General features: G+C 60.1%; 1 protein-coding gene across 1 annotated transcript in view; it reads right to left on the reverse strand.

The window, feature by feature from the left end:
- Nucleotides 1–22,389, reverse strand: part of Runx3 (RUNX family transcription factor 3) — a 46,895-nt gene that overhangs the window by 12,587 nt on the left and 11,919 nt on the right. The window contains exons 2-3 of the mRNA XM_042688717.1: nucleotides 9,960–10,228; nucleotides 7,630–7,786 (exon numbers count right to left, since the gene is read on the reverse strand). Coding sequence (XP_042544651.1) covers nucleotides 7,630–7,786; nucleotides 9,960–10,228 — 426 coding nt within the window. The remainder of the gene's footprint in view (nucleotides 1–7,629; nucleotides 7,787–9,959; nucleotides 10,229–22,389) is intronic.

A 22,389-nucleotide genomic window follows, 5' to 3' on the forward strand; every position in this document is an offset into this window, starting at 1 on the left:
CAGTGGTAGAGTGCTTGCCTAGCATGGATGAAGCCCTGGGTTCCATTCCTCAGAACCATATACACAGAAAAAGCTGGAAGTGGCACTGTGGCACAAGTGGTAGAGTGTGAGCCTTGAATAAAAGAAACACAGGGACAGTGCGCAGGCCCTGAGTCAAAACCAGCACTGGCAAAACAAAACAAAACAAAAATCCATAAAGAAGAAAGTTCCACCCAAGTTCTACTAGCCAGAGATCAACACCATTACCACAGGTAATTGTTTTACGTAGCTGCAAGAGTATAAAATGGTTTTTTTTCCTGCCATTTTTTTCATTCAACACATCAGAAGGACTCTGCCATGTTATTAAAACTTCCTTGATTTTTTTTTGATGCCAGTTCTGGGGCTTGAACTCAGGGTCTGGATGCTGTCCCTGAGCTTTGCTCAAGGCTAGCACTTTACCACTTGACACACAGCTCCACTTCTGGCTTTTTTTTGGGTGGGGGAGGTGCTTAACTGGAGGTAAGAGCCTCATGAACTTTCCTGCCTGGTCTGGCTTTGAACCCCTATCTTCAGATCTCAGCCTCCTAAGTAGCTAGGATTGCAGGTTGAGCCACCAGCACCTGGCTTAAACTTCCTTGTTGGTTTTTTTTTTTTTTTTTTTTTTTAAACAGTTAGAGAAAAGCAAGTGTCTCACTGTAGAGGCCTCATCTTCTATTTGTCTGTGTCCTGATTTTGTGGCTAATTTCTTACTGCTGTGCACATTGGAACTGGAAAAGGACGGGTCTGGGAGCTGTAGCCATTTTACTTTGTAGGCACAACTGTTATTTCCAGAACTCTGTTCTATTTTTAGATAGACACTTGGCTCCAAAGACTCCATTCAAAATTCCTGAGAGGGGAAAAGCTTTTAAAATAATAATACTTTTTTTTTTAGCCATTCAGAATGAAATGAATATGACCTTCTGTTCAGAAAAATCTCGGTCTGCATCTCGAGTTATTTCCTCAGAATAGATTGCAAGAAGCGGGGAGCGGTGGCGGGCTTGGGAGGGGCTGCTGGGCTGGGTCTGTGGGTGCTGGTCTCTTACGGCATCATCACCCAGTGTCACCAGCCTGGCGATGTGTCTATCAAGCTGAGAGATCTCCAAACTCTCTTGATTCTGTTTGTCTCACTTCCATTATTAGTGAGACTGAAACCTCTGCTGTGGTCACTTCATGTCACGATCCAACTCAAGTGACGGCATCGGCTTCTTTTCTACTTTCCTGGGAGGAGAGTGTGTTTGTGTGTGTGTAGGTCCTGGGGCTTGAACTCAAGGCCTGGGCACTGTCCCTAAGCTTTTGTGCTCAAGGCTGGCACTCTATCACTTGAGCCACAGCTCCATCTCCGGCTTTGGGTGGTTAATTGGAATATGAATCTCATGGACTTTCTTGCCCAGGTGAGCTTTGAACTATGATCCTCAGCCTCCAGAGCAGCTAGGATCACAGGTGTACATGAAGTGGGCTAGCACTCAGCTCCCCAGCACTCTGGCCTTCTGACACTGAGCTGGTCTTCATGTTCTCTTCTAGCTCTTGCTGGCTACTTCTATGCTGCCTTGAATGTTCCAGCATGTTCCTCCATGCAGGAAGGAGATAAAGGTTTGCTTGCAATCTAGCATTTTCTCCCTGGGAGTGTTATGCGCTGGGGCTGAGTGGCAGGCATGGCCCTGGCTAGGGGTTTGCTGGAAGGGCACCTGAGGAGGAGCTGCCCGCGCACGCATACACACACACACACACACACATGCACACACCCACATACGCACACACACACACATGCACGCACGCACGCACACACAGTCCTTCACACCCCTACAGCTTCTTGCTGTTGGGCTGGAGGTTCCGTGTGCCCACCTCGCCTGTCAGTCCTCACTGGGATCCTGGGGTACTGGCCACAGTACCTGTCATGGGTGGGGGGCCCTCGGGGTTGGGCCCAGTGAGATTGGATGCGCTCTGCGCAGGTGAGATTCTAGCCCCAGCCAGGGATTACACCAGCCCATTGCAGGGTTGTGTCAGAGAGCCCAGGGCTCCTGGAGGCAGAGGGGGCTAAGAAGGGCAGACAGCAGCTGCACCCCGGGACCCAGTGTGCACCCCACTCCCTGAACCCAAAGATGGAACACACCTGGGCCTCACTCTCAGACTGGAGAGGTACCTGCGTGACTTCTGGACACAGAAGCTGCAGACCTGCAATTTCTGGGGAGCCTGGGGGCAGGTGACCCCAGAACTGAGTCCTCCCCTGTCCTCTCCAGCCAGCCAGCATGGCTGACCCTCCATGGCTTTCCAGCACTTCCATGCTTAGGGGCCATGCTAACGCAGGGGTCAGGCCGACTCAGGACACAAGACCAGAGGACCCCTGCAGCCACAGCCCTGACCACGCCACAATCCGGCAGCTACTAAAGGTGGACTGGAGCAACCTGCTCTCTGAGGCTTCACGTGGTCCCTTGAGTGGCCATCTGCAGGGCCAGGGCTGTGGCTGAGTGGGGAGGTCCTTATCCACCACCAGTACCGGGCCTCTACGCCTGACACCATGGAGGAAGAGGGGAGGGAAACAGGGGGAGAGGAAGGGAAGAAGGGAGGGAGGGAGGAAGGGGAAAAGGGAGGAAGGAAGGAAGGAAGGAAGGAAAAAGGGAGGCAAGAAGGGGAAGGAAGGAAAGAAGAGAGGCAGAAAGAGGAGGAAGGGAGGAAGGGAGGGAGGGGGGAGGAAGGAGGGAAGGGGGAGGAAGGAAGGAAGGAAGAAAGAGGGAGAGAGGAAAAGAGGAAGGGAGAAAGGGTGGGAAGGGGAGAGAAGGGGAAGGGAGGAGGAAAATAAGGGAGAGAGGGAAAGGAAGAAGGAAGGGAGAAAAGGGAGAGAGGAATGGAGGGAAGAGGGAAGAGATGGGGAGGGCTAGCGTGGCCTCTGTGGGGACTCCTCAGCATGGAGCCGGCCTGTGACCAGCAATGGTGTCCTCACCTCCACGGAAGCCAGGGGTGTCTGGGCCGAACCTGTGACCCGGGCCTGCCGAAGCTGGGATATTCACGGATCACATTACAACCCTTGCAAGTCTCCAACTATCTTTTCTGCTGGTCACAACTTGAACTCGCCTTCATCATTAGACCCACGGCTGGATCTTGTTATTTAATGTGCTAAACAAAGCAGCACATTTATCACAACTTCTCCAGCATTCTGCGGTTGACTGAAGCTGGCTCTCACCGCAACCCTTCAAGTTCGTTTATGCCCAGCCCTCAGGGCTCCCTCTCCACTCCCGGCCCGTGTGAAGTTCCCGAGAACCCTCCCCATTTTTAATGACTCGTCTACTTGTTTATTTTGTCTCTTACTTACTAAATGGTAAGCTTCCCAGAGAAGGACACAGCTGGGTCCCCAGCCCCTATGAGCACAGCAGCTGGCACACAGTAGGCGCTCCATGAACCTGCTCCTTGCAGTGAGAGCAAGCAGACACCGGGGCGGGGTTCTCGTTTACGGATGAGACCACTGCGGCCCACAGAGGGGCAGCAAGTGACCAGCTCACACAGTACCCTTGCTGGCTGCCCTCCACTCGCACGGGAGCCCTGTTCCTGTGGGCTGAGACCTGTTCCACCAGGTCATGGCCTGCCTCAACAGCATCCTTCTAGCCCCCAGGCCCGCCACCAGCTCCCAGGTATCCACAGAGAGGAGAGAGGAGGTCAGGAGGCTGGAGGGTTAAGGCCTAGAAGCAGGAATGGAAGGGAAGGAGAATGGTCTCCCTGAACGCCCCCCACTTCTGTCTCCCTGGCCCCACTCAGCAATGCCATCTCCCCTGGACAGGACGCAGAAAAGATGGAGGAGGTGAGAGGCTGGCAAACACATGAACCCCCAGAGCTCCAAGTGTGGGACAGGCACCCCCAGACAGGGCTCAGCTGGAGGCAGGGGCAGGTCTTAGGTCTCTGGTTGTCCACGGGAGCCCGTGTGGGCTGTGGAGAGGCTACATGTCGGGCTCCCAGTTCCTCTGAGTCTACTGAACATTGGCAGAAAGCAATGGAGCCCCTCAACCTGAGACCAACATATCACCCCAATACTCTCCACAGACAGCTGTCTCAGCAAACCACTTTCGTTCAGGTGCTCATGAATCTCAGGACTGACACAAGGGATTTAAAAAAAAAAGAGGTAGTTTTCAGCTTGTTCAATATCTACTGAATTTCTAGAAGGGAAGATTTTTTTCTTCTTTCAAAGGGAAGATCCTCCTTCCTCCCCTCCCTCCCTCCTGTCCTTCTCTGGGTGGTAGAATGCTTGCCTAGCATGCATGAGGCCTAAAGTTTGATACCCAGCATCACAAATAAGGGGGGGGGGGGATGCACAGAACTTTGCCAGGTGTGTTGGCATCTTCAGGGTGGCAAGGCCACATTCAGAGTGCCACTCCTTAGGCCACGTGCTGTTTGCTGTAGCAGCTTCTACCTGGAGGCCACTGCCCACCAGGAAGAAACGTCCTTTCACGTTACAGTTACACGTTTGGTTAGAAATCACTTGCCCTTTCCTCCTCCTATGTACCATGGGACTTGACAGATTTGAGGGTGTAAGTAGGTAGACTGGGTGTGCACACATGAGGTGCAGAAGATGGGGACAGCTTACTAGACATTCCCAGAAAGGAAGAAAAGGAGGGAGGGAGGGAAGGAGGGAGGGAGGGAGAGAGAGAGGGAGGGAGGGAGGGAAGGAAGGAAAGAAGGAAGGAAGGAGGGAAGGAGGGAAGGGAGGAAGGAAGGAAGAAAGGAGGGAGGGAGGGAAGGAGGGAGGGAAGGAGGGAGGGAGGGAGGGAGGGAAGGAGGGAGGGAGGGAGGGAAGGAAGGAAGGAAGGAAGGAAAGAAGGAAGGAAGGAGGGAAGGAGGGAAGGGAGGAAGGAAGAAAGGAGGGAGGGAGGGAAGGAGGGAGGGAGGGAAGGAAGGAAGGAAGGAAAGAAGGAAGGAAGGAGGGAAGGAGGGAAGGGAGGAAGGAAGGAAGAAAGGAGGGAGGGAGGGAAGGAGGGAGGGAAGGAGGGAGGGAAGGAGGGAGGGAGGGAGGGAAGTTAGGAAGGAAGGAAGTTAGGAGGGAAGGAGGGACATCTAGGCCTGTCTCATTGCTCAAGCCCTGGGGTTAGACTGTGTGTGTGCATATCCAATATTTAATTTCATTTATCTTTGTGCCAATCCTGGGGCTTGATCTCAGGGCCTCGGTGCTGTCCCTGAGCTTTTGTGCTCAAGGCTAGCAACTCTACCACTTGGAGCCATAGCTACACTTCTGGCTTTTTTGGTGGTTAATCTGGGCTGGGCTGGCTTTGACCCATTCGCCTCAGCTCTCAGCCTCCTGAGTAGCTAGTATCACAGGCGTGAGCCACCAGCACTTGGTGTATTATATTATTGTATTGTACTGGGTCTTGAACTCAGGGCCTCACACTCATGCTTGGCTTTTTCACTTATGGCTGTCACTCTACCACCTGAGCCACACCTCCAGTTCCTCAAGGAATTTCTTTAAGAAGAAATAAGCAGGAATTTCCACCTGAATTCTCAGTCCTGGCAGAAGCAAGGAAGGGACTCAGGTTTCAGACCCACCCTGTCCTCACCTAAGCGGCCTGGATCCCCTGTGTCAATCACAGGTGTGTTCTCTGGTGGGAATTCCCCCATCAGCAGTGTGGGCACAGCAAAGGTGGGGCTTCACACCCCAAGACCCCCAGCCCTCCCTCCATCCTCACCCCAGCTGCCTCCTCCTCTCTTCCTCAACAATTCACACCTTCTGGGTTTCCCCCCACCCCTGCCAAAACCACACTGTAATCACACTGTAATCAGAGGATCCATGACTGTCACCGCTCAAAGGGACCTCAAAGATTCTTCCAGTCCCCAGCATTCGAAGTAACAAAATCTCTAACATGTACCCAGCCCCGAGAATATGCAAACTGAATCTCTTTCCTTAATCTTCCCCACGTCTCAAGAGGCAGCACCTTTACCACGACTCTATTCCAGAGGACCAGGAAGTAGAGGCACAAAGTTGGTTAAATGATTTTCCTTCCAATGCCATTCAACAACAAGTAGGCCAGATGGTGCTGGACTCTGAATGACCAAGAGCCTCTGAGCCAGGTCTGACCGTGGTCCCCAGGCATATGCGTTTATAATAAAGACTTAGCTTCCTGCATCCCCCAGAACTGCAACCCCAGCTTCAGCTTTGCAAGCTCCAAGAATGTGCAGTCCAAGATACTCTGAAAAACCTATCTTCCTCCCTGTGGGCTCTACAGGCTTACACAGGGCTGTGCATCCGCAAACCACTAAGAAATCATTTGTGCCAGGCGGGGTAGTGCATGCTTGTATTCCGGACACACAAGGTGCTGAGGCAGGAGGATCTCCAGTGTGAGGCCAGCCTGGCTACATTGTGAGATCCTGTCCCGCGGAATGGGGCTCACCACCTGGCTTGGCTGTTTCTCTAAGTCACCAGGGAGGAGTGCAGCTGGGAGGAGGGAGAGGAAAGCCCCAGGTTCCCCATGCCTTGCTGGGGCTCCAGGGCCCCGCCCACTTTCTGCCGGTTCCCGCCCTCCCCGAAACCTGGGCTAGTGTTGTCAGCCTGCCACCAACCCACACCAGTAACTCTCCACTCAGGGCCAGGGATTAAGTTGCAAAGGACTTGAGAGATTGGGGATGACAAAAGGAGCTTGGAGACTAATTAGGAGCAGCAATGAAAGCTTAATTCATAAAAGCAAACATTTTCCATCCATCAACCTGCAACCAGTTATGGGCAACGTTTGAAAGAAAGCTGCGCGTGGGGAAGGGAGCCAACAGGAACAGGAAATGTTTGAAAGAATGTAAACTATTTCAGTTTCATAAAAAGTAACAAGTAAACAGTTATTACATGCAAATAATGCCCTGGTTTTAATTAATGCTGAAAAGTCAAAATATGTTTGACATTTGTATGTATACACTGAAGGGCTGGAGGACAAAATGGTGCCCAGATGCCCGTTCGTGAGCAGGGGCTGGAACTGTGTTTATTGGTGATGAAAAGCACAATTCTGCCCCAGCAGCTCTGGAGTCTGAGCCGGGAGCTTTAGCTCCTTTTCTAACCCAAGGGGCTGTGTGTGTGTATGTTTTGTGTGTGTGTGTCTTTTGGATGTGAAGGTCTTAAAGGGCCAGCAACTCACAAGTGTCTCCACTTCACCGGGCAGGGTTTCCCGGGCTCCTCCGCCCAGGATGTGAGTGAGGATGGCTCTCGGGAGCAGCAGCCTCCTGCTCCACAGCCCCGGGGTGTGGCTGGGGACCCTGCCCTCGGGCCACTGCCTCAGTATGTGCGCCAGGCTGGGGAGCCACCCTCCGGGCAAGAGGTGGTCTTGAAGCTGAGCTCGCTGACATTCAATGTCCTACAGTGTGCCACCCTTTCTCTTCAAACCCTCTCGGAGCATCTTTGGTGAGACCAAAGGCGCTTTGTAAAAAGAGAGCCTCAGGGAGGCTTTCGGAGGCAGTAAGACTCCAAATTTGGGGAGTCTGAGGAGCTACCATGACCCTCCATCCTCGCAGGGGTCTGCAACACCCCAACAGCCCGACATAGGAGCTGTTTCTGGGGGCTTCCGTGGAGACCCCCAAGTCTCTCTCAGTTTCCTGGGCCCCGCCGGGCCCTGGGCCAGCCCATTAGGGGGTGAGACCGCCCTTCCGCTCGCTCACCTCGCCCGCTGCGGCCCACAAAGCGCAGGTCGTTGAATCTGGCTACCTGGTTCTTCATGACAGCGGAGGCGTTGCGCAGTTCAGCCGAGTAGTTCTCGTCGTTGCCGGCCATCACCGTCACCACGGTCCCGTCGGGTACATCCCCCAGCGCCACCACCTGAGGATGCAGAGCCGGAGCCACTGCTTAGAAAGGCACAGGCCAGGGGGACGAGGGGCGGGGCGGGCAGCTCCCTTAGGTCCCAGGCGCACTGCGGATTTCTCCGGTGCAGGGATTCGAGGAGACAATAAAGGGCTTTCCCGCAAGAAGTATACAGAAAGCAAGACCGTGTCGTCGCTGCCTTCCCGGCTCCCATCCTAGATCAATCCGTTAACCCGGGTCCCAAGAAATCACCCTTCTCTATTAACTGAACTAAACCTAAGCAGTGACAACTGAGGGGGAGCCGGTCACCCCAAAGGGGGACACCATTCGTTCCTGTCCTCTTCTGGCTGGGGCAAAAGAACAAGCAAGACCACGGCTCCTAGCAGCCAGGTTTCCAAGTCAAAAGCACATCACCAACAATAATAACGGCAGGAGGGGCTCCTGGCACTCAGTTCACACAGTGGCTCTTTCGAGAATGGAGTGTGTCCTGTGGCATGGCCCGGGCTCAGTCTTTTGGCCGCTACCGGGTCTGAATTCGTTAAGCAGAGAAAAAAGCACAACGCAAATCCGTTGTTTTGAGAGCCGAAACCTCCATGCAGGAGGGGGGTGGCTGGTATAGGTGGTAGATGCGAACTCGGGAACTGCCTGATGGGTGGAGACGCCCTTCCTGGCCAGACCCCTTCTCCCCGGTGGAGGATCACCCCCCCCCCCTGCACCCTTTTGAAAAGGAAAACAAAACAGCCAGCGAAAATAAAGCAAGCAGACGCGACCCAAACCAGAGTCCCCCAGTCATCCGAACGTGGCTGCCGCTGCCAACGCCGCGTGCCGACTGGGGGCCCAGATGGTAAAAATTTCAAGGAGAGCATGTTCGGGGTCTGATTAAAAAGGCCAGATTTCCTGTCAACATCCTGTCTTCTTCTAATTTCAAAGATCCCTTTTAAGCTCCGAGTGACAGTAAAACCCCGATCTGCCGATCGCGGTCACGCGGGGCCTCTCCCGGCTCCTCCCCGGGAGATTATTTTAAGATGTCACCCCGGAGACCTCAAAGAGCCTCTCCTGCTCTTCTTATATATTTTTTTCTCCCTTCTTCCGATCTGCGGTCGTTTTAGTGGGAGCGGGAGCGAGGACGGCTCCGGCTGCGGCCCGGCCGCCCCGGGCCCGCTCTCCCCCAGCCGCCCCGGGCCCCCGCGCTCCCCCGGCCCCGCGCTTCCCCGGCCGCCCCCGGCCCCGCGCTCCCCCGGCTCCGCGCTCCGCCGGCCGCCCCGGGCCCCCGCGCTCCCGGCCGCCCCGGGCCCCGCGCTCCCCCGGCCCCGCGCTTCCCCGGCCCCGCTCTCCCCCGGCCGCCCCGGGCCCCGCGCTCCCCCGGCCCCGCGCTCCCCCGGCCGCCCCGGGCCCCGCGCTCCCCCGGCCCCGCGCTCCCCCCGGCCCCGCGCTCCCCCGGCCCCGCGCTCCCCCGGCCGCCCCGGGCCCGCTCTCCCCCGGCCGCCCCGGGCCCCGCGCTCCCCCGGCCCCGCGCTCCCCCGGCCGCCCCGGGCCCCGCGCTCCCCCCACCGCCGGCCCTTCCTGCCCGGCCCTGGCTCGCGGCAGCTGCGAGATTTCGGGGAAAACCGAGGCGTTTTCGTTTCATCTCGCTGCCCCCCCGCTTTTCTCTTCTTTAAAGAAAAAAAAAAAAGACAGTAAAGCACTCGACTACTCCCTGGCCTGGAGAAAGAGGTGGGAAAGACGGTGGGGGGTGCCCGGGGTGGAGCACCCCCAATCTCGGCCGCCATTCGGGATGCAGAGCGCCCCGGCTTCCGACGCGGAGGGCATGAGCAGGAAGCGAGGGCGGCAGTGCCGGAGGAGGGGTGCCGGGCCCGGCCTCGGGGACCCCCCCACACCCGCTGCCCACGGGGCTGCAGCAGGGGCGCGCGGGGCGCCCCTCGCCCCGGACTCCCGTTTCCGCGTCTGCGTCAGGGCCCCACCGAGGCCAGGAGGCTCGGAGGTGGGGGGTGAGGGCGAACCCCAAAAGTGCTGGGCTCAGGATGCATGCCCAGCAGGTCGCCCCGTCCCCGTGCCCGGCGTGCGGCTCCCTCGGCCGGTCCTGCCGGGGAGGAAGGCACACACCCACCGCGGGAGGGCCCCCCCGCAGCTTGCGGGACCCCCCGGACCTGGGCCCCCCGTGTCCTCCCCCTCCCGTCCCCCCCACACGCACCTTGAAGGCGACCGGCAGCGTCTTGTTGCAGCGCCAGTGGGAGGGCAGCACGGAGCAGAGGAAGTTGGGGCTGTCGGTGCGCACGAGCTCGCCCGCGTGGTCCGCCAGCACGTCCACCATCGAGCGCACCTCGGGCCGGGCGCGGCCGGGCCCCACGGCCGCCTGCGCGCTCAGGGCGCCGCCGCCGTCGCCCATCTTGCCGCCGCCGCCGCCGCCGCCGCAGGGGAAGGCCGTGGAGGGGGGAGTGAAGCGGCGGCTGGTGCTCGGGTCTACGGGAATACGCATAACAGCGGCCGTCAGGGCGCGGGCGGCGGCGGCGGCGGGCGTGGGCGCCCCCGGGGGTCGCCGCTAGCCGCGGGGAGCGGGAAAGCGGACCGGCGGGCGCGAGAGCAGGGGGCCGGGGGCCGGGGAGGGGGGGGACGGTGCCCGGGGACCCCCCCCCTCCCCGCGAGGGGGCCGGCGGGGCCGCGAGGTCCCGGTGCCCAGACGGATGGACGGCCGCGCGCCGCCCCCACCCCCTCGCTAGCCCCGCATCCCGGGCGCACGGCCCGAGTGCGGCGTCCCGCTGTCTAGGCCGCGGCGGGGCCCGCGCGGGCTGAGCCGCCACCGCCGCCGCCGCCCCCCGTCCCGCAGCCCCCGGCCGCCGCCACCGCCGCCGCCGCCCCAGGCCAAATCCTAGAGAATCAAGTGGCGGGGCCGCGGCGGCCCGCGCGGGGTTAGTACCCCGGGGCCCGCGGGGCGGGGCCGCCCGAGCGACGCGGGGCGCAGCCAATCGGAGCCCCCGTCGCGGGCACCGCGCGGCGCCGGCCGGGGCGGAACGGGGCCCGCGAGGGCCGCGCGCGGCGGGGAGGAGGGGCGGAAGGCCCCGCCCCGGCCCGGCCCGGCCCGCCCCGCCGAGGACGCCCGGGTCGCGGGGTCCCCCCGCGCGGCCGCCGCGGCCCCCGAGAGTTGCAGGTTGCGAGCAGCCGCGGCCGGCGGGAAGACCCCGAGCGCGAGCCCGCCGTCCCGCCTTCCCCGCCCGGCTGGCCGCGACCCGGCTTCCCTTCAGGCCGGTGACGCCGGCACCCTCAGCTGGGCGCCTGGTGAGGGGGGCCCCCGAAGCCGGGGTCACCGCCCCCCCAGAAGTTCCTCTCCCCCTCGGCCCCACAGTCTGTTCTGATCCACGAGCCTCCGCCGCACAGGGGGCTCCACGTGCCCGGCCGTCCGCCCGGGCGGCTCCTGGCCCCGCACGGCTCCGGCCCCGCACGGCTGCGCCCCCGGCCTCCGTGGCCCCCCGTGCCCGGGCCGGAGCACCGCGGGCGGCTGGGCCCGAACACCCCGTCCGCTCCCCTCGGTGTAAAGCCGCTTTCCGGATCGTGCAGGCCTCGGGGCGTCGTTCTTCTTGCGGGGTCGGGGGCGCGGGCCGTGGCACCGGGGGAAAACGCGGTGGGGCCTGCAGCGCGCGTGCTTCCCGCGGCGGGGCACCGCGAAGGGTCACCGCCCCCCACGGGAGGGTCGGCTCCCTCGCTGTGGGCGGAAAGCGGACCCCGCAGGCCCGTCGCGCCATGCGCACGCGCCCGGACAGCTCTTCCCTGGGCCCCGGGGCCTTTGCTCCGCGGTCCGGCCGGGTGGGGACGCCTGGCGCTCACCCCCGCGGCGGGATCCACCTTTTCCTCGCCCCTGTCCTCGGCCCGGTGAGGAGCCGCCGCGGCCGAGCTCGGAGCTCGGAGCTGTCGCCCCGCACGGGCTCCCAGGACGGCGAGGAACGAAGGCCCGCGAGTTCCCGGGCGCTCGGGGCATTCGGCTGAGTTTTCGATGCCTCCCACATCGGACAGGTGCACGAGGACCGATCCCCCCGCCCCCCGGAACAAAACGTGCGGTGAGACCGTGGGGGGCGGACGGCCGGGCGGCGAGATCGAGCCCACGTCCCGCCTCGGACCTGGGCCCGGCCCGTGGCGAGCGGCGTCTTCGCCCAACGAAATCGAGCCCGGGCCGCACAACGCGGGGGGCGGGTTCGAGTCCGGCCTCGACCACCCAGAGAAAAGCGCCTGGTGCCTGGTTCTCGGGCCTCGTGCCAGCCCCTCGGGCCACCCCGTTGGCCAGGGCCCCTTCCCGGGCTGTCCCCCCCGCGCGCCGTCCCTCGTGGGGGCAGCCCGCGCCCTCGGAAGCGCTGGCCCCGGGGCCGCGGAGCGAGGAAACCGCGGTACCCGGGCCTTGGCGCTTCCCACGTCGGGAGCTTCCCGGGAAAAGTCCCCTGCTGGGGGGGGGGCCCTCCGGGCCGCCGTGCTGCCCTCCGCAGCGGAGGAACCGGGGACCGCCGATCTCCCAGCGGTCGCCCTTCCCGCCCCTCGCCAGGTGCACAAACGGGGCTCCGGACAGCGGGGCTCCGCGCCTGGCTCCCGCCCCGCGCCACTCCAGCCCCGGGAAACGCGCGCGCTGATCCCGGGCGCCCCGAGCTGGGGAGCGGGTGGCGGGCGCTGGGTCCCCCGCGCGGAGGTCGCGGGGCCACCGGGCCGCCCCGGGGCGGCGGCAGCGCCGGGAGCCGCCGCTGGTGGGCGCCCGCGCTCTGCCCGTGGAGCCGCCGCGCGGCCCGGCCCAGCGCACAGATGCGCGGCAGCTGCGGGCACCCGGGCCCGGCGCGGGAAGCGCGGCCTTTCCGCACGGGCTGCGCGAGGGTTCCGCGCCCTCGGTGCGGCCTGGCCCGCAGGACCCCCTCCCCGCCTGTGATCCCAGCTACTCAGGAGGCTGAGACCTGAGGATCACGGTTCGAAGCCAGCCTGGGCAGGAAAACCAGTGACACTCTTGTCTTCAGCCAGTCACCAAAAAAGCCAGAAGTGGATCTGTGGCTCAAGCGGCAGAGCATTAGCTTTGAGCAAAAAAAAAAGCTTAGGAAGCAACCAGGCCCTGAGTTCAAGCCCCATATTAGAGGAGGAAGAAGTGGAAGGAGAAGAGAAAGAAGAAATAATTTTTTTTCCACTCCCCTACTCTTTTGCAGGATGGGAGGCACAGAATTTCATTCACAGTTCTGACCAACACCTAACCAGCTTCCTCCCGCTCGGGGACTGACAGCCCAGGGCTGGCTGCGCTACTCTTTTTGTCCATTGCAGTGACAGAGGAGAGTTATCCTGAGCGCCAGGCCATACGCTTTCCCCTCCCAGCTTGGAAACAACTGCTGTCTCCTCTCCTTGGAGGCATTCTCCTCACTAGCTTGGTCCAGAGCTTCTAAGCCAGGAGTAACTGAGGCAAGGACAGCTGGCTCCTCTGCCTGCTGGGGAGCCCCCATCCAGGCTGTGAGCTGGGGGCCCCCCATCTGCAGCGCTGCCCAAGGCAGGTTTGTGGGCCAGGTCCTTAGTGCTGGCCTGGCAAGTACAAACCTCACTGGCAGGTCAGTGCCGCTGTTATTGCAAAAAACCAAAAAGATGTGTGTGTGTGTGTGTGTGTGTGTGTGTGTGTGTGTGTGTGTGCTGTCACCTCTTGTCTACCAGCTCTTTGGCCTGTTTCCTGTCCCCCCCCCCCCCCAAGCCCTGTGAGTCTCTGCCAGATGTCCAGTTCTCCCATCAGAGCCAAGTTCATGCTGGCCCCTCTTGGCTCACCTGGGCGCTGCCTGGGGTGATAAGGGCAGCCCAGGACTTGCCTTCAGGTAGATTGACCCCAGTGTTCCTTGCAGATGTGTTCCCCCCCCCCCCAGGAGTCCCAGAGGCTCTCAGACCCTCATCCCCCTCCCTCACCCATACAAGCAGACACTTTGATAGGATGCCACTGGGCTGGTTCAGAGGCAGGGCCCTCCCCCTCCACTCCCCCTCCACTCCCCCTCCACTCCCCCTCCACAGGACTCTGTTTCCTCCCTCCCCACCCAGGAGACTCTTCTAGAACCAGCCTGATCCCCATACTCGCTCCAGAGGGATCCAAGGTGGAACTTGCCTTCCTGGGAGCCCCTGGGAGTTCCAGGGAGCCCCTGGGAGTTCCAGGGATGGGTGGCTTTCCTAGTCTGACAGTGGAGATTGTATCTAACTGTGGATTTTACAGTAGGGAGGATGGAAGAGAAGGGCAGGGGAGGGGAGGGGGAAGGGAGGGGAGGGAGGCAGAGCTCCAGTCTACCTGCAATGCCGTCAGTCATTTGCTGTGCAAGAAAAGTAAATGACATGGTCTTGGCAAAGTGATTTTAGACATGAACGTTCGCAGACGGTGACTTACACTAGACAGAAAATACAGTTCTATGACGAACCTGTGCATGCACATGTAAACTGAGAGACCGAGTCATGAAAAATGGTCACATTTAAGTGGAGAAGGAAGGACCTTTGAGAGGGAACCCCCTCTGTGGAGAATCTGGCTCTGGGCCCTCCTTCCCGGCAGGCGGCCTCTCTGGAGTGTTGTGTGTGTGTGTGTGTGTGTACAGGTGTATTTTGAACTACAGAGTGCGTGTGTGTGTGTGTGTTGAAGGGTCAAACTTGGTGGAGGACAGAGTGGGTCCAAGGGAGCTTGGGGGCTGGGGTACATCTATCAGCAGTGCCAGTGACTGTCTGTGTGGCTTTCACCTGAGCCTGGCACCCCATTTGGCCCCACACATGGGGTGAGCACACTGGGGAGACAGTAGCCTAGAGTTTTAGGGCATGTGCCAGGCTTTGGAGCCGCTAAGCAAAGGCACCGGGCGCCGGTGGCTCACGCCTGTAATCCTAGCTACTCAGGAGACTGAGATCTGAGGATCGCGGTTCAAAGCCAGCCCGGGCAGGAAAGACCATGAGACTCCTATCTCCAATAAAACCACTAGAAAACTGGAAGTGGTGCTGTAGCTCAAGTGGTAGAGCTGAAGAGCTGAGGGACAGCGCTCAGGCCCAGAGTTCAAGCTCCATGACCAACAACAACAACAAAAAAGCCTGCAAGACTTCCAGATGTGGGGAGCAGGGCACCCCACGGCCATGAGGCACCAAGCTCTCCCCGCAGCCAGGTGGTGGTGGTGGGCAAAGAGCGGTCAGCGCAGTGGAAGGGATGCTTCGCTGGTGGCCAGGCGACATCTCTGGGATGTCTTGGGAGTTGGGCAGGAGGGGCTGGCCAACCTTCCCGGTTCTGGGCTGGGGTCTACCACCTTGGATCCTCAGAGCCACCAGTGAGAGCAGATCTCTGGATCCCTCAGCTTAAGGACTGGCCTGGGGGGGGGGGCACTGCCTAGCCCAGGGCCACAAGGCAGGGCGGGCCCCTAGCTGGGAGCAGCAAGACCATAGTCCTGAGTTCTCCCCGCAGCTGGTGTCACCCCAACATCCAGTGCTTAGGGGACCGGCCATTCCACCCTCTCTCCCTCTGGGCCTCGATGTCCCTCTCTCAGCACTAGCCAGCTCCCTGGGGGACACCAGGCAGGGTTTCCTGCACCCTTGGGCAGGGGCCCACAGGCCCTTCTAGCACACGCAGGCCGTTCTGCTTTTGGGGGGGGGGGAACACTAGCAAGCCCCCTCCCCATTCCTGCCCCACATTAGGCCAGTCTCTGGGGAGTGCAGGGACGGGAAGGGAGGAGGAGGAGGGAGGGAGACCCCAGCAAGCATGTGGGCTCCATCAGTAGCCTGGGCCCCAAGGGGGGTCTTCTCCCCCTCCCCCCCCCCCCGTCCCCCCATCCCCCGCTCCTCCCTCCTGTCATCTATAAATGGAGTCCATTCCCTCAGGGAATGACTGGGTCGCCTGTGACTTCGATTCCTGGTCTGACTGATAATTGCCCTGGAAGTGTGTTGGCTGCCGTGTGTGCGGGGAGCTTTTCTCCCCGCGTGGCTCAACCTCATGGTGCCTGGGCGCACGGGGGCTTCATTCTTTTATTTGCTTCATTTCGTGGAGGGGGAAACTCTGGCTCTAGGAGGGAAGAGCTTCCTCTCCAACACCCCAACACAGACAAGTCCATCTGAGCACGGGGGGGGGGGGGGGGAGGACCCACGCCTCCCACCAGGCAGCCGTGGATTGGGGGGGGGGAGAGGGAGAGGCTCCAGTGGGGAGAGGGTCCTGGGAAGCTGGAGCCCCAGACTTCTAGCAAAGAGGAGTTCAAGTTCTTACCCAGGACCTGATGGGGCTTTGGCTTTGGCAGGGATGGACAGAAAAAGCTCCTCTGGCTTGGCACTGGTGGCTGTCATCCTAGCTACTCAGGAGGCTGAGATCTGAGGATCGTGGTTCAAAGCCAGCCCGGGCAGGAGAGACCATGAGACTCCTATCTCCAATAAACCACCAGAAAACCAGAAGGGGTGCTGTGGCTCAAGTGGTAGAGCGCTGGCCTTGAGCTGAAGAGCTCAAGGACAGCGCCAGGCCCAGAGTTCAAACCCCACGACTGACAAAAAACAACAACAAAAAGGCTCCTGAGTCTTTGTACACTGGTCTTCAGCATGCTTAACGAGCAGCTATAATGATCTTCCCCCATTTTCCAAGTGACAAAAATAGAAGCAGGAGAAGTAAAGGATCTTGCTGAGATCCCAGGCAGGCCGCCCAGCCCGAGCGCAGACAGATTCCACAGCATCCCATTCTGTTCTCATGGACCAGACCAGATGCTTGAAGTTACAGCCATGGACCCAAACTAGACTTGGCACAAGAATTGTGGCCACACTGGGTGCTGGTGGCTCACACCTGCGATCCTGGCTGCTCAGGAGGCTGAGAACTGAGAATCACAAGTTCAAAGCTAACCTGGGTTGGGAAAGTCCCCAATAAACCACCAAAAAGCCAGAAGTGGAGTTGTGACTCAAGTGGAAGAGCACTGGCCTTGAGCAAAATAGTTCAGGGACAGTGCCCAGGCCCTGAGTTCAAGCCCTAGGACCAGCACACGCATGTGTGTGAGCACTGGTGTGGTAGGAAGGATTTAGCACTTTACAGTGACCCTCTAAAAGCCTCTGAGATCCCAGCCCCAAATCCTTGCCCGTCAAATAGCAGAACCAAGGCCTGGGGAAGGAAGGGTCTCACTCAAAGTCTCGGCTGAGGCCGGGACAGAGCCTGAGCCCCTCCCTGCCGCCCCCTCCCAGGGATGCAGCTTGGAACCTTCATTCCTGGGAAGCCCTCCTCTCCCCTAGCCCACCCGGCAGCTCCTGAGACCGGCTGGTCCCATTAGGGATTTTCCACCCTCCCTTAAAAGTTCCTAATGACTGTCAGTCCTTGTGAGGCCTTAATGAATCTCAGAGTCCGGGGCTCCGCAGAGAGCAGCTCTGGCCTTACACGGCTGCAGATTACGGCTCCATTTCATGTGGTGGAGGAGGAAGGCCTGTGACATTCCTGCCGGCAATAAAAGCCACATGGCTTTCTAGTGTCGCCCTTGGAAAGGAAAGCCAGCCAGCCCTTTGCGGAAAGGGATCAGCTGTGTACCGCATGCATGGCACGATCAATACGGGCAGGGCGAGGCAGAGAACAGCGGTGTTTCATGCCACCTCTCGGGGCCACCACCCGGTGTGGCGGGCGCTGCGGTCACCATCCGGGCCACTGGACTCCATCCCAGGGGAGGCCTGGCTCAAACATCTTAAGAACCTCATAGCGATCTGAAGTCGATTTCCCCATTCCACAGCTGGGGAAACTGAGGCTCAAGAAGAGCCCAGGGCTTGGCCAAGGTCAGACAGGGTGCTGCACCTGCTTTCCCTCATCTGCCCGCCAGGCTTCCTTCCCCCCACCCCCGTGCCCAGGCTGGAAGTTAGGTCCATTTTAATGCCCTGGTGGGCATTAAGAACCCCATGTTCCCCAGGGTCTCTCGTTGTTGAGCCTGACTCCTCTGTGCGGTGGCACTGGGGGGTGGGGACTCTGGGGAGTTGTGGCTGGGTGACAGGAGCTCCAGCTCACAGAAGGGTTTCTGGGAACCAGCGATCATCCTTTCTGCCCTTCCACCTTGTGAGGGCACAGTCGGCCCTTTTGGAGGGCACAGTGACACCCACCATCCTGGAGGTGGCGACCTGGCCCCGGCTGTAGGTAGCACCCTGATTTAGACTTAGCAGTTCCAAAGTGTCTAGGAAAAAGTTCTCCTAGAAAGGAGCCAGCCTCAGGCATTCCATTATAGTGCCATAAAATGGAGAACTGAGACCCGCCTTTAGATAGAAATGTATCTGGTGGCAGAGCACTGTGTTCTTGTCACATTAAGCCAGTGTCTCATCTCTGTAGAAAAGGCACCTTTTGAGCCAGGCACCGGAGGCTCCTGCCTGTAATCCTAGCTACTCAGGAGGCTGAGATTCCAGGATCAGGGTTCAAAGCCAGGAAAGTCTGGGAGACTCATCTCCAATTAATCACAGAAAAAGCTGGAATGGCATTGTGGCTCAAAGTGGTAGAGCGCTAGCCTTGAGCAAAACGGTGCTCAGGGACAGCGTCCAGGCCCAGAGTGCAAGCCCCAGGATTGGCAGAAAAGAAAAGGCACCTGTCCCAGGACTGCAAAGAGCCTGGAGAGCGGAAGGGCGGAGCTGGAAGCCAGGGCACAGGATGCCTCACACGGCTCACAGGCTGGCTCAAGAGGGCTGGCGGGTGACACACCTGTGCGTGTATGCAGACAGGACCTCCCTGACGCCCCGGCGGTGCTGGGATCCACACACGTGGACAGTTAAACACAAACACAGTCACGGGTGCTGCATCCCTCCCTCCCCCTGAGCCACGGTGGCCATGCACAGACGAGTCCCGCATGCAGACACGCGGGGCGGGGCTCCCGGCAGCCCCTCCATCCCAGGCCGCGTGTGCCCTGGGCAGGCTCAGTAAGGGTGAGGCTCGGGGCTCCCAGCTCTGGGGGCTGCCGGTCCCCACTTCTCCCAGCTGGTGAGCCCAGTGGGGCTGGCAGACCCTCCTCCAGCACCGGACTTCTCCACACCCCACTGTGCTGTGGGGGTGACGTGAACCCCACTCCCCAGCTGCCTGTGCGGCGGGTGAGCCAGCCCAGACACCAGCCTGCTGTCTCCTCCCAGGCTGTGTGACCGGGCTGCCCCCCCCCCCCAGCCTCCATGTGAAATGGAGAGGGCAGATGACCCGCTCCCGCCCACTCCCAATACAGCCTCACGCGCGGCACACGCCCCCTCATACTGGCCTTTCAGTCACCCCAAACTCTCTCCTCTCACAAGCAGAAAATAACATTGAGAGCAAAGAGGATCCAGCCGAGCGGGAGTTCAGTTCATACGATGAGGAAGCCGGGTGTCGGTGGCTCACGCCTGTCATCCTAGCTACCCAGGAGGCTGAGATCGGAGGATCGCGGTTCAAAGCCAGCCCGGGCAGGAAACTCCGTGAGACTCCTATCTCCAATAAACCACCAGAAAACCAGAAATGGTGCTGTGGCTCAAGTGGTGGAGCGCTGGCCTTGAGCTGAAGAGCTGAGGGACAGAGCCCAGGCCCAGAGTTCAAGCCCCACGACCGACCAAAAAAAAAAAACAAAACAGATGGGGAGTGTGGCCACAACTGTCCGGCCCCAGGCAGAGGGGAGGAGAGGGGTCCCACACGCGCACATTTGTCTTGCTAGTAATTTCTTTTTCTTTTTTTTGTGGAGCTGAGTTCCACAAAGGAAGGACGGGGGCACTTGGCATGTCGCTCAGGGGCTTCACCGCCACCGCCCACAGCCGTCAGGACCCGCGGCCGCCAGGGCCCATGGGAGCCAGGGCCCAAGGGAGCCACCGCCCGCGGCCGCCAGGACCCATGGCCGCCAGGGCCCATGGGAGCCAGGGCCCACGGCCGCCACCGCCCACGGCCGCCACCGCCCACGGCCGCCACCGCCCACGGCCGCCAGGGCCCACGGCCGCCACCGCCCGCGGCCGCCACCGCCCGCGGCCGCCAGGGCCCACGGCCGCCACCGCCCACGGCCGCCACCGCCCGCGGCCGCCAGGGCCCACGGCCGCCAGGGCCCACGGCTACCACCGCCCACGGCCGCCAGGGCCCACGGCCGCCACCGCCCACGGCCGCCACCGCCCACGGCCGCCAGGGCCCACGGCCGCCACCGCCCACGGCCGCCACCGCCCACGGCCGCCAGGGCCCACGGCCGTCAGGGCCCACGGGGGGGGGGGGGGGGGGGGGAGCCGCGGCTCGGCTGGGCAGCAGAATGCGCGCAGCTGATTTACAGTTCCAGTTCTGAAATTGTTTCTATCTGTAAATTTATCATTATTATCATAATTATTATTTTGTTCTTAGGTAAAACCATATGTAATAAATAGCAAAAAAACCAAAAACCTGTGGGGCTGGGAAGGTGGCTTAGTGGTAGAGTGCTTGCCTAGCATGCATGAAGTCCTGGGTTCGATTCCTCAGTACCACGTCCACAGAAAAAGCCAGAAGTGGTGCTGTGGCTCAAGTGGTAGAGTGCTAGCCCTGAACAAAAAGAAGCTCAGGGACAGTGCCCAAGCCCTGAGTCCAACCCCGTGTGTGTGTGTGTGTGTGTGTGTGTGTGTGTGTGTGTGTGTGTGTGTGTGTGTGTGTGTATACCAATGCTGAGACTTCATGGCGTGGGCACTGTCCCTGAGCTTTTTCACTCAAGGCTGGCACTCTGCCACTTGAGCCACAACTCCACTTTGGGCTTTTTTGGTGGTTCATTGGAGATCAGAGTCTCATCATCTTTCCTGTCTGGGCTGGCTTTGAACCGTGATCCTCAGATCTCAGCCTCCTGAGTAGCTAGGATGACAGGCGTGAGCCATCAGTGACTGGTAGGTTGATTGTATTGTTCAATTTCTTCTATATTTTATTTATTTATTTGTAGGTCCTGGGGCTTGAACTCAGGGCCTGGGCGCTGTCCCCGCCCGAGCTTCTCTGTGCTCAAGGCTAGCACTCTACCACTTGAGCCACAGCACCACTTTCAGCTTTTTCTGTGTATGTGGTACTGAGGAATCAAACCCAGGGCTTCATGCAAGCGAGGCAAGCACTGAGCCACTGAGCCACCTTCCCAGCCCCCTACTTATATTTGAAGGAAAGCAAAAGATATGAAAAAAATAAATAAATCCAGCCCAGACTTGAAAGCAAATTGGGCAGAAGTGCTGGATGCGCCCGGCTGTGGCGGACGCTGTACCTTGTGCTCGTGGTCTATGGCAGGCTCAGCCGGGAGCCAGCCCTGGATTCAAATCACCCACGCTCTGTGGATTGCCACAGAGCTTCTCGCTACATCTGCTTGGCTGGCTATGCTCTCTGTTCCAGGGCCAGGACCCCCATCAAGAAGGAAAAACACAGAAGCAGATAGTACCTTGCTCAAGTTCACCTCCAGCCAACCAGAGGGCTGTCATTGCTGAGTGCAGACGCCAGGAAGTGGGCTGTTCGTGCGTGTGCATGAGTGTGTGTGTGTGTGTGTGTGTGTGTGTGTGCAGGAAGTGGTGGCTGGCCACCCCTGAGGTGCTACTTGGGAGGTCTGGGGCCCTGTCCCCTGGATTTGGGGACGGAGGTGGGACAGAGGTGGATATGGGTGGAGCTAAGCCTAGGCTGGCTCCTATGTCCTGATCCCTTCATCCCCCTCCCCCTCCCTCCCCCTCCCTCCCCCCAACCCCAGCTGCAGGGTGGGACATGGACCCCTCTTTGCCATTCGCTTTTCTCCCTGACAGAAATGCCACTCTAGCCAGGTGCTAGTGGCTCACGCCTGTCATCCTAGCTACTCAGGAGGCTGAGATCTGAGGATCGTGGGTCAAAGCCAGCCCGGGCAGGAAAGTCTGTGAGACTCTTATCTCCAATAAACCACCAGAAACCTGGAAGTGGCGCTGTGGCTCAAGGGGTAGAGCACTTGCCTTGAGCTGAAGAGTTGAGGGACAGCGCCCAGGCCCTGAGTTCAAGACCCACGACCGACCAAAAAATAAGGCTCCAGGAGGTCCAGCAAGTGTCCGCAGACTCCGCTCCCTGCCTCCTCCCCAAGACCCAGGCCGCGCTTGGGGGCCTGAGCGCCCCTGGGACTATCCTCACCCCTGTCCCAGCCCCCCTCGGGCCAAGGTTCCCAATCCTGCACTTGGAGAGGGAAAGGAGGAGCGGAAAAGAAGAGAAGAAGCAAGAAGCAGAGGAGCCAGGGGCCCTGGGTTCATGCAGCCAGCAAACACTGAGGACCTACTGTGTGTGTGGTCAGCAAGGACTTACTGAGCACCTACTATGTGCTGAGGATGATCTCAGGTTCTGGGAGTGGGGGGGGGGGCAGGAAGGGACAAGAGAGCCATGAAGTGGCATGACACCTTCCTTCCAGTGGGAGAAAAAGAAAAGCCAGAGGACAAGCAAGTAAAGGCGCTCCCAGGGCAGTGTGGGGGCAAGGGGGCGGTGAGGGACGCGGGGGTGTCCGCCCAGCCCCTGCGGCGGTCCTGTCACACTGTTCTCATCTCCTCCTACCCCGCCCCCCTCTCGCCTAGCTCCAGCCGCAGGAGTCCTACAGCCACAGGGCCTTTGCACACGCAGTTGCCTGCTGCCCACCTGTTTAGGAAGCAGAACCCTGTGTCTCCTCCAAGAGGCTCCAGGAGGCATAAACAGTGAGGCCCACATGCGAATCCCCAACATGGTGACTCCAGCACCTTAGGTAGCAAAAGGGACTATGTAAGGTGGC

This window comes from Dipodomys spectabilis, unplaced genomic scaffold, assembly GCF_019054845.1.
Source record: "Dipodomys spectabilis isolate Male_0828 unplaced genomic scaffold, ASM1905484v1 ptg000118l, whole genome shotgun sequence".
Lineage (NCBI taxonomy): Eukaryota > Metazoa > Chordata > Mammalia > Rodentia > Heteromyidae > Dipodomys > Dipodomys spectabilis.